Genomic DNA, 10,474 nt, shown 5'->3' with positions numbered 1-10,474 from the left:
ATGAGGTGGACTTTAATGTTGGTGTTGTTTGGTCAAACGATGGCCTACACAATCCCTGCGGTACGCTTCGACTATACAGCGGCGCGGGGATTCCGTGCCAGCATCCCGGGTATGTACAGAGGGAGGTTCCTCATTTTCCGATTTCTGGCCACGTAATTCACGCATATAATCGCGCTGCGCCTTCCGTAGACACACCCGGTTTGCAGATGTTTGCCTTCCATGCGCGTCTCAACAAACCGTTCGAGCGGTTCGAGGAGGGCGATTATGGGGAGGATGTTACCGCTCCGGATGGGAATGGGCAGTGGACGTACGACACAAATAAACCACTGCTCCAGAATGGCACCATCATCTACTACTGGGTGTACGTCCAGTTTGCCGACCAAGGTTACTGGCTGACGGACAAGAAGCACATCGTGGTCCGGTCCAAGGGTACGGTGGCACCGAAGACGACCACACCGAAACCGACCACCACAACGGTGGCGCCTTGCGCCCGTACCCTCACCACATACAACGGCGGCCAATCGACCTGTGCCGGGAAGCTAATCTTCGAGGATACATTCGAGCAGGGCAGTTTCGCACCCAAGTGGCAGCACGAAGTGCGCATTCCACTAGACACAGATGTAAATGAAAAAAGTGGAGCGAGTTGTACAGAAATGTTACAAAACAAAAAAAAAACGACTTCAACCTTTTCATCCCGTTTCAGTCGGCGGAATTTGTGTCGTACCAGAACTTACCGGACAACAGCTACATCGCAGCGGGTCGTCTTGTCATCGTGCCGACGCTTGTTAACATGAACGCGGATTACACCGATGAACGCATCCGCACGGGAGAGCTCATATTGCAAGGGTAAGTGAATGCTTCTACTACACGTTATCAGGCATCTATTCGGGATTTTTTTTGTCGTGTTACTCGTACAATCAATAACAGCAATGAAAAACAGCGACCTGACACATTTGAATGGGAATTGTTTTGAAAGAGACACCCAAGTAAGTGATCGCGGCTAGTAGTACATGAAAGTTGCTATGAAAAAGTTTGATTAACTCAGACATATGTCCCAGAATAATATCCCCAAATTCCCTAAAGATAAGAAGTTTGTGGCTAAGACCGTTTACAATACGATAGTAATTCCAATACCTTACCGTTTCAATCTCTTGCCGCCGCTAAGCTGTACCTCGCCAACCAACAATCCGTACGAATGTCAACGAAAAGCTGCCCGTTCGACGATTCTACCGCCCGTGGTGTCGGCTAAATTGAACACCAAAAATTATTTCCGCTTCCGGTACGGGCGTGTCGAGCTACGTGCCAAGCTACCGAAGGGTGATTGGATTTTCCCCCGTAAGGCTACCAGTCCTTCCGTTCCATCTTCCACGTGTTCTATAACGCATACGAATTCCTTCTCGCCTCCTCGCCAGAACTGTTCCTGCAGCCGTACGAAAACTATTACGGCTATGCTGACTACGCATCCGGACAGATGTGGATCGCCCACATCCTGGCGAACCGGATGCTGGTTGCTCACGATGGCAAACAAATCGATGGCCATCGGTTACGTGGCGGTGTACTGATCACCAATACCGGTCCGGTCCGATCCGACTTTCTACGCTCCAACCTGAACGACGATCACTTTGGCGATCAGTTTCACACGTACGGGTTGGTCTGGACACCGGAACAAATACTGCTCACCGTCGATGGGTTTCAGTATGGTGCGGTACGCACAAACTTCCGCCAGCACGCAGTACAGTACAACCTAACGCAGGCAAACCTGTGGAATGCGACGGCACCGCTGGCACCGTTCGATCGTGAGGTAGGTTTGCGCGTGAAGTTAATTTCCTGCTGTGGCTTTCACACTCCCACTAATGTGCACCCATTACGTGCCAGTTCTATGTCTCGCTCGGTGTCGGTGTCGGTGGGGTAAAGGATTTTCCGGACCACTCGCTTACTGGACCGTCGAAAAGTGCCAAACCGTGGAACAACACCAGCCCGAAGGCGGAATACTTTTTCTACCAGAATCGCAACACGTGGTATCGCACATGGACCGAACCGGAACTAACGATTGATTATGTGCGTGTTTACGCCTTATAGCAACACGCGCTGTTTACTATTGGACGGATGGAAAATAAAGCACGTTAACGAGTGCGATTGTACCTCTGATATAATATTAATGAGAGTTTAATTTACAACCCAGACTTTATACACACTGCTCCGCAATTTTTCTATTGTCAGTTAGGTAAAAACCACGGAACAGTCTGCGTATCACTGCAGAAAAATGGATCGTTTTCGCATGGTTGCTTTTCTTATAGCGTGCACCTTACCTCTGGCAGTGCTACAGACAACGGTGGTATATTAGTGAATCTACTGCAAGCCATTCTTCTAAGAATTTGTCTCTTTTCTCCGAAACAGTACACCACCGACCACTGCAAACAGCTGCTGGAAGATGTCGACTTCCGAGCGTGTTGCAATATGCCCCGGCTAATACCAGAAGCTGTCCTTCAGCGGTGTCAAAACCGTTCTCTTCCACCCAGCCTGCCCGGCGAACCCGATCCACTGCCCGCGAATGTATGAACAGTTCGATACAAACGGAACCCCGGAATCCGGAGTGACATTTTTGCCTTTAATTTCCCCTTGGTGCCACCAGTGCCACGCTGAGTGCGTTCTGAGCGAAGCGGGCATACTAGTGCACAACCAGTTCCTTGTAGAGCAGGCGGTCAGGATGCTGTTTGGACAGGTCCCGAACGGTACACTCTCGTGGAAGCAGGCGTTCGAGGTGGCAGCTCGAAAGTGCTACAATTTGCAAGTGGTAAGCCAGATAAAACAACGGTGAAAAACGGTGTATAACCCTCTCCATTGCATTGCAGGCAAACACGTTCTATCTGCAAGATATGGCCAAAAATTTAATCTCATCTCAGTGTATTCCCTCTTCCTCGAGATTTCTCGAGTGCACATTTGCGATCGCGTACCGGGTAAAACGGGATAAACAGATCCCACACAAAGCGGCTGTCTTATGGTGGTTACACATGCTCTCTCTACCTACAGGATTGTCCCGACGCCTATTGGAACTACAGCAATGATCAATGTGGTTCCGTTGTGTCTACCTTGAACAACTGCCGATACTTGTTTCTGCATGTATGGGAGATTTAAATTTTGAACATGTTTTTTCCTCTTCTACGTAAAATAAAGCTGAAGCAGAGTCATTTGTACTACAATAAACAAAAATACCAAACTCAGGACGCATTACTGGTTAGTTCAATGGAAACAGTCGTCAAAAACCATTAAATTATCATTAAAACTCAATTCTTCCATATTCAACTATGATTCGTATAAATAAGTTGAAGCATATGACTAATATGTTCTTTGTGAAGCAACTGTGTACGGACTGAAATGCATTTAGAAATATCAGAAATGTCGTCTAACCCTTCACTGCGACTGGCTAACATCCTGTTCGAAGGTTGTTCTGTTCTGTTCTGTACCTAATCGATCAACAATATACCACTTTCACACAGAGCCTGCGATGAGTCAACTCACCAATGCCATCAGGTCTTTCCCTGATCTAGCTTGTTAATTGAGCACTTTCAGTATGTTATCAATAAATGCCACCGGCTCCATTTTGTTTGACGTTTTTGTGCAAGAAAGAATTTGTAACGGAATGATCCCAACCTTTTATTGTTGACCACTATTTACAGAACGCTGCATTAACCTTTTTGGGTTGATACTTGTAAACAGAATGCACGGTATATTCTAGATTGCACATTTGTTATAACGTACAGGGTAACTTATATGCTTATATGCAGAAGGCTATCAATTTGAACTGACTCTTCATTTTCTCAGAAGTACCCAGATCAATACTGGACCGACACTGAAGAATGTAGACAGCTGGTTCCGTATGCTAAACGAATGTCCCTCCTTCCTGGCGCCCTCTGACAATTATTATCACCCGCAACGATAACACATTTCGGACATACATTTAGCGACCGGTTTTTACGTACCATCACAAATTGTGCACATTTTCAATACATGTATTTGGTTTGACTTATAAGTATTAATTATAAATTTTTTAACGCACATGGTGACCTGACCGCCCTGCAGCATCATACACTGGGTGGTATAGGGCAAGGTGTAAAGAGCATAAGAAAATGGGCACGAAACCGTCGTTCGGAGATTCACGTCACTGCAGGTTTCGTACGTTCATTTTCGGGCAATGAAACAAGCATTACGCCTGTTATGGGTATAACATGCTTGACAATAAATTAATTCTACTACGTCAATTATTACCACCGATTCTGCACCATGTCGAACGTACGGTGATCGAGTATAGTACACAGAAATATGAGCGTACATATTTAATAAATTACGAATTACATACATACACACAGCTTCAACTATACACGCATAAAGATAAAGGGAAACAAATATACAGAAAAGGAAGGACAGGAAGTAAGTAAAAACCTAAAATAAATCCTAAAATAAAAATGAATGTTAAAATTATATGCAATAGCTATGAGCATATGTCAGTAATTTGTTAATGTTAATACACAAATGCTCTTATTGTACAATTCTATCCTTTTCGATATAATTTAACGCACTAGTGTTATTAACTGATACAGCACATCCTACGCTTAAGCTCTGAAAAGCTCCCGGGGAACTTTACAACTCCAATTACTATTACACACATATACGTACATGCTTTACGTATATAACACATACATTTAAGTAAGATAAAGCCCTAGGATTTAAATATCGAACAAAGAAGAAGAAGAAGCTTCCGTTTGTTACTACTATGGCGCACCGACTCATGCCACGTTTGTACGCTAATGATGGCAAAAAGGTGTCGCTACTCTTTGCAAAAGAAGCTTAAGCAAGGAGGCAACATTAGATTGTTTAAAAATCCACTTAAAATATGATGGAATCCGGGTTTGTCGGGAGCCCGCCGAATTTCTGCTACACTGATATTTTCATTCTATCTTTCCCTGCCTAAATGCTAATGTGAAATTTTTAAAACCTCTTTGCAACTACAGCAATCTTACAAATAGTACAATAATTACAATCATTCATCCTCGGGTCGCACACCGATCTCAACAGCACTAGCCAAATATGTCTATGCGTTTTAAAACTAAAATAAATCTATATAATATAGAGTGACGGAGAGAGCAAGCAAACTCCCGTCATTGTAGCAACTAATTCATGTGCAGCGAATGCCAACTTGAGCATCAGGGTAGCAATGTGGTTCGCGTCTACTTAAACTCTTTTATAATACGAACCGAGAAATTATGACTGACGGCTGGTGGTGATGATTTGCGACGCGTCGAAGATAAAGTTCGACGGCAACGTAAATACCGTATTACCATCCACCGAATTGATAATCGTTGCACGACCCGCACCCAAGCTTGCCAGTGTAGCACCCTGTGCATTGGTTATCGTCTGTACGGTTCCGCTGTTGGATGCGGAAGAGGACGTTGTCAGCGTTTGACCGCTGACATTGTTTGGAAGCGCGATTTGGAGATGCTGAATGATAGGTTTCCCATTAGCGGTCGGTATTTGGGCCGGGATGGTGAAAATCTGCTGCTGTGGGGTTGTGCCGTTCTGATGCTGAGGTTGCTGCTGCTGCTGTTGAATGAGCTGGTGAACCTGCTGCTGAATTGGTAACTGTATGGTTGTGGTGTTAGTCGGCACATGGGTGATGGTTAGTGGAAAGGATTGCGCATTTGACGGTTGCGATGGTTCCGAAGTTACCGGGGTCGGAGCGACAGCGTGAGCTAAAGGTGGAGGCTGCGAAGGTTTCGATGCAACGGACTCAAAGACGGTGATCGTATTACCTGGATCCTGTTTCGTTTCCACCTTTATCGGCTGTGGTTGTTTTTTCACCGTTGGCTGCAAGCAGAACATATTCTATTGGACATTTTCGAACATTTGTTGCCATATTGATAATATTAAGACGTCTTTCGAATTGTAATTGAGATGAAGACAAACAAAACAATTGGCTACAGTGACACATCCTTTGACTGTGTCAAACAATGATTTCTTCTGACTAAATTAGTTAAACATTGCCCCTGGCTGCATAATCAACATTATTTAAGCTTCCAACGTGAATTACGGTAATATAGCACTCGTGCACATATTTACCTTCGGTGTGTCCGCGTCCTCTTCGTAACAGCCATGCGTGTCCTTATGTTTCAAAAATTGATTCTTTGACGAAAAATCCTTGTTGCAAATGTTGCAACTGTACGGTGAAGCATTTGCCTGGTCCGTGTGCGTTCTTGAAAAGAGACACATCAAAGTTAATGATCAGTAAATCGATACCAATACAAACTACTACCTGATAAGGTGAAAATACATACTTTCTGTGCTTGTTGAGATTATCCTTGCGCGAGAATAGCTTTTGGCACTTGTCGCAGTTGAACATTTTCTGTCCTGTATGTGAAACCGTGTGACGTATAAGATGTTCCTTACGGCTAAAACTCTTATTGCAATCTGGCGTCTCACATTTAAACGGACGCAGCCCGATGTGGGACTTGAGATGCTGCACCAAATGTTCCTTGCGGCCAAACGTTTTCCGACAGACATCGCACGTCGTAATGCTGACTTCGCCACCCGTACGTCCACCAGCATTCGCTCCCCTATCGCCAGGACGGCCGCTGGATGCTTTCGTTTGCTGATCGGACGCAACCGAATCTTGCTTACTTGACATGGCGGAGATAGCACTCATCTGCTGCGAAGCAACCAGCGACTGGGCGGTTCTGTTTGCTTCCGACTCCGAGTTCTCGTTGCCGCTGCTATCATGATCGCTGAAGGAGCGATTCTCGGATGTGCTATTGTTGCCTAGCGATGAAACGTTGTTCCCATTCGACGACGCTACATGTCCAGCACGACCGGTCGTCGAAGAAGATTTACCACCGGATGTACCGCCGGTGCCCTTGCCCGGATTGTTACTACCCTGTCCATTAATTACGATCGTTTGTTTCGGGGCCGTAGCAGCATGAGCCAGCTTCGGTGGAGTAGATGTCGGTTGACGGGCAGGAATTGCTTTACGTGGAACGGTAACGACTCGTTGCTCTGCCCTTTGCACTGAACCGCCGGTAGAAAGAGCTACAATGGCACGTTGCTGGTGTTGTTGCACTGAAGCAGTGGAAGTTTGTTGCACCCTCTTGGGGTTTTGTGTTTGTATTTGTTGTTGTTGCTGTTGCTGTTGCTGCTGCTGCTGCTGCTGCTGCTGCTGCTGTTGTTGTTGCTGTTGCTGCTGTTGTTGTTGTACCGGTTGAAGCGTCGCTTGTGGAATTTGTGCCGTCGCCATGACAACGCTCGCTTGTTGCCCACTGGTATCGGCGATCGTTTGCGTTTGTGATGTTGTTTTACCCACCAACGTTACGTAGTTGCCAGCCCCGACCTGAGCCTGTACCATCGGTTGGTTTTGACCCAAAATCGTCATCGGTGGCATGGCGGTTACTGGTTGCGCCGCAGTAGCAATAGTCGTCATACCATACTGTGGCATTGCCGTTTGCTGCATCGCCAACGGTGGATGTTGTACCGGTGCTATACGCATCACACCATCTGCTCCAGTTTCGAACTTAACAAACAGCTGAACCGGCTGGTTCTGCGGTGCACTATTAACCATTGGCTGACCTACTACCGATATGTTGGGTGTGCTTGTGTTGTTATTAGCACTGTCATCTGTTGAGCTATCGTTTTTCAACACGATTGGTACGAGACATCTGTTATTACTGGGGATTAGCTTTACATCCGGGCCAACAGTGAACGTCTTCTGCGGTGTGGAAGTGTAGACAGCGCCTGTATTGGACACGATCATGCCAGCCGATGAAATAGGTGCAGCGTTCGTAGCAGCAGAAACGGGCGATGTCATGGTAGGACTTTCAACCGTAAAATTACCAACATTCGATGTCTTTGGCGGTGTTGTTAAGGACACGCCGGGATGTTTTACGATTTGAATAAACCGTTTCCGTTTCGCTTCCGTCGCATCAGTCTAATAGATTCAAACCAAAAAAAAAAAACAGAATTGTTTGAAGAAAATTGTGTTGAACTTTAAATCATCTAGTTTCACAATATGAAAACTATCACCAGCACAGTTTTGCAATAAAACAAAGTTTCTAGTTTGAATTTCTTTTCCGTACCTTAGATGTTTGTGCACAGTCTCGTTTCAGCGCTTTCGGTGGACTTGATTTAATCTTGATAAACTCATCAACTTGTGTAAAAGTCCTGTAACAAAGAATAAATATCATATTTGAGGTAAGACATATTCTCAATCGATCAAACTCCCTTTTCTTCAAATCTGAAGCCCCAATCAATACGAAAAATTCCGACTTACGCTTGTGGTTGCGATTCGGTTGGTTTCGAGATGGCCGGAACGAGCGCACCATTCTCCACTTTGAAGTGCATGTTGTGTACCTTTCGCGCGGCCGATGCATCGAACGTGATCGTGTACTGCTGGTTTGGTTGCTGCTGATTTTGGATGGTCAGTATTTGCGGTTGGTTCATTTGCTGCTGTCCCACTGTTTGGTTCATTTCACCTTCTGTCTTTATGCCAACCGCCTGTATGATGGAGCTGAGAAAGTCTCCACTGCTGGTATTCGCTCTTAGGGCAGGAGCTGCAGCTGCGAGCGAAACGGTTGGCGTGACATTAGCACCGGAACTGACCGTGCTTATCGTACCACCATTGATCGTATGAACCACGCTTTTTGGAATAGTATTGATAAGAATCGGTGTAGTACTGATTTGCTGTTGTCGCTGTTGCTGCTGCTGCTGCTGCTGCTGTTGCTGTTGTTGCTGCTGATGCTGCTGCTGCTGCAGCTGTTGTTGCTGCTGCTGTTGTTGCTGCTGCTGCTGCTGCTGTTGCTGCTGCTGCTGTTGTTGTTGTTGTTGTTGTTGTTGCTGCTGCTGCTGCTGCTGCTGTTGCTGTTGCTGCTGCTGTTGTCGTTGCTGCTGTTGCGCTGAAACCGATTTGCCTTGAACAGTGCGATTGGTTACCGCCGGTGCTGTGGGTGAGATGTGCACCACACTGGTCTGCGGACGATTCACTATCTGTGGCGGTTCTTTCGCCTTTACATCGCGTATGTAAACTTTGCCACCGTTCTCTACGCTACGCGAATTAAGGCAGCTTTCCAGCATGCCCTGTGCCTTCACAGCAGATTCGCGAAATTCTTCATGTGCTTCGACCTGCTTCAAGCAGGTCGCACATACCGATTTCGGCAAACGATCCGATTCTTTGACCTAAAAATAAAAAAAAGCAGTTAGAAAATAAAGCGTCATTGACTGCATACCTTTACTGGTTGCATATTTTTCCGCAAACACTCACATTTATTCCGAGCGATTCTGTAATCTTGCGGTGTATTCGCTTTTTGCGGCCCTCGTCCGAGTAGATGCCCACCCGCGGCCCATTACTGCTCGCGCACAGGCGGCACAGTTCGGAAAAGTTCACGCACTTATACTCCGTCATTGCAGCCTGGAAATGGGTTCTACGGGGAGAGGTAAATGTGTGTCCTTTTCTAGTCCCGCACGGTAACGGATTACACAGGTCCTGTCCCTGCACTAGAAGCACGGCACTAATTCACTGTTTTCCCGCGCTAGCTCAACCTCTTTTCGCTTTGTTGTTTATCATCTTTTGCACAATTTGTACATCAACACATGCTTTTGGCGACTACCACCCCTCCGCATTTAACACACACGCACACACACACACGCAGCCACACTCCGAGGGTGGTTACTGTGATGGAAACCTGCCGCCCGCCATCAACACAGCATAGGAGTTTCCCCTGTTCTCTTCCTACACAATAATCACTGACGAATATTGTGCACTGTTCTAATTTGATACAGAACACAAAGCAATCTATCTGGTCCACTTGTGGTAGCTGCCATGCTCAGTTAAAACCTTACCGTACCCAACAACAAACCACCCCCACCTTAAAAAACGGAAGCGTCTAATCAATTGCACTGCCACCGACTATTGTCCATTGACCTGTACGGACAGGAAGCTTTATTTCTGCAACACTTTATCAAACACAGCTTCCACACTGCGCACTTCACACACAGAGCATATTTTCAACAATCTTTACATTTAATTAACCATACAGAAATGGAAAAAACTCTCGTGCCGAGACGCTAGTTCGCATTTTATTTAACTTTTTTTGTTTTTAACTTTACCCCATTCTGACAAAACAGCTAGCTTACACGCACACAACCATGCAGAACGTTTCGTTCGATATGGATCTATGCTGTCAAGGTTAATATATGCGAAATGACGTGCCGTTTGACAGTTGGGGTACGAGATGAAGTTCGAGCTGTGAAATATTTCCGTAGAGTTGTAACATTTCAAACCAACATCAGTGAAATCATTCTTGGCGCGGGAAAGGAGACATAAATCATGAACGATTCCTGCGTCTGTGGCTAAAATATAGGTTGTTCAATAATCGTTACGAGGTTTGGCATCCTTTTGGGATATAGGTATATGCAAATCAAGACCTCAAATTATGCT

At 45.8% G+C, this 10,474-nt stretch overlaps 3 protein-coding genes across 3 annotated transcripts; 2 read left to right on the top strand and 1 right to left on the bottom strand.

Annotated features, from left to right (window-relative positions):
- LOC128302018 (gram-negative bacteria-binding protein 1-like) lies at positions 1–2,091 on the top strand. The gene is made up of 6 exons (XM_053038730.1): positions 1–109; positions 190–620; positions 704–846; positions 1,166–1,335; positions 1,413–1,801; positions 1,876–2,091. The coding sequence occupies exons 1-6, from the start codon at positions 1–3 to the stop codon at positions 2,077–2,079; spliced, it is 1,446 nt and encodes a 481-aa protein (XP_052894690.1). The 3' UTR covers positions 2,080–2,091.
- A 190-nt stretch (positions 2,092–2,281) lies between these two features.
- On the top strand, positions 2,282–3,135 carry LOC128305129 (uncharacterized). Its single transcript, XM_053042435.1, has 5 exons — positions 2,282–2,332; positions 2,398–2,553; positions 2,633–2,794; positions 2,853–2,957; positions 3,031–3,135. Exons 2-5 carry the CDS (start codon positions 2,458–2,460, stop codon positions 3,133–3,135), a joined length of 468 nt encoding a protein of 155 aa, XP_052898395.1. The 5' UTR covers positions 2,282–2,332; positions 2,398–2,457.
- An 889-nt stretch (positions 3,136–4,024) lies between these two features.
- LOC128301741 (probable serine/threonine-protein kinase tsuA) lies at positions 4,025–10,107 on the bottom strand. The gene is made up of 7 exons (XM_053038357.1): positions 9,299–10,107; positions 8,941–9,213; positions 8,312–8,874; positions 8,118–8,202; positions 6,330–7,969; positions 6,115–6,247; positions 4,025–5,862 (listed from the first exon to the last, which is right to left on the bottom strand). Exons 1-7 carry the CDS (start codon positions 9,437–9,439, stop codon positions 5,260–5,262), a joined length of 3,438 nt encoding a protein of 1,145 aa, XP_052894317.1. The 5' UTR covers positions 9,440–10,107; the 3' UTR covers positions 4,025–5,259.
- Positions 10,108–10,474: the final 367 nt, after the last annotated feature.

This window comes from Anopheles moucheti, chromosome 3 (assembly GCF_943734755.1).
Source record: "Anopheles moucheti chromosome 3, idAnoMoucSN_F20_07, whole genome shotgun sequence".
Lineage (NCBI taxonomy): Eukaryota > Metazoa > Arthropoda > Insecta > Diptera > Culicidae > Anopheles > Anopheles moucheti.
Note: the sequence above shows the minus strand (reverse complement) of the source record. Positions and strands in the feature narration are given on the sequence as shown.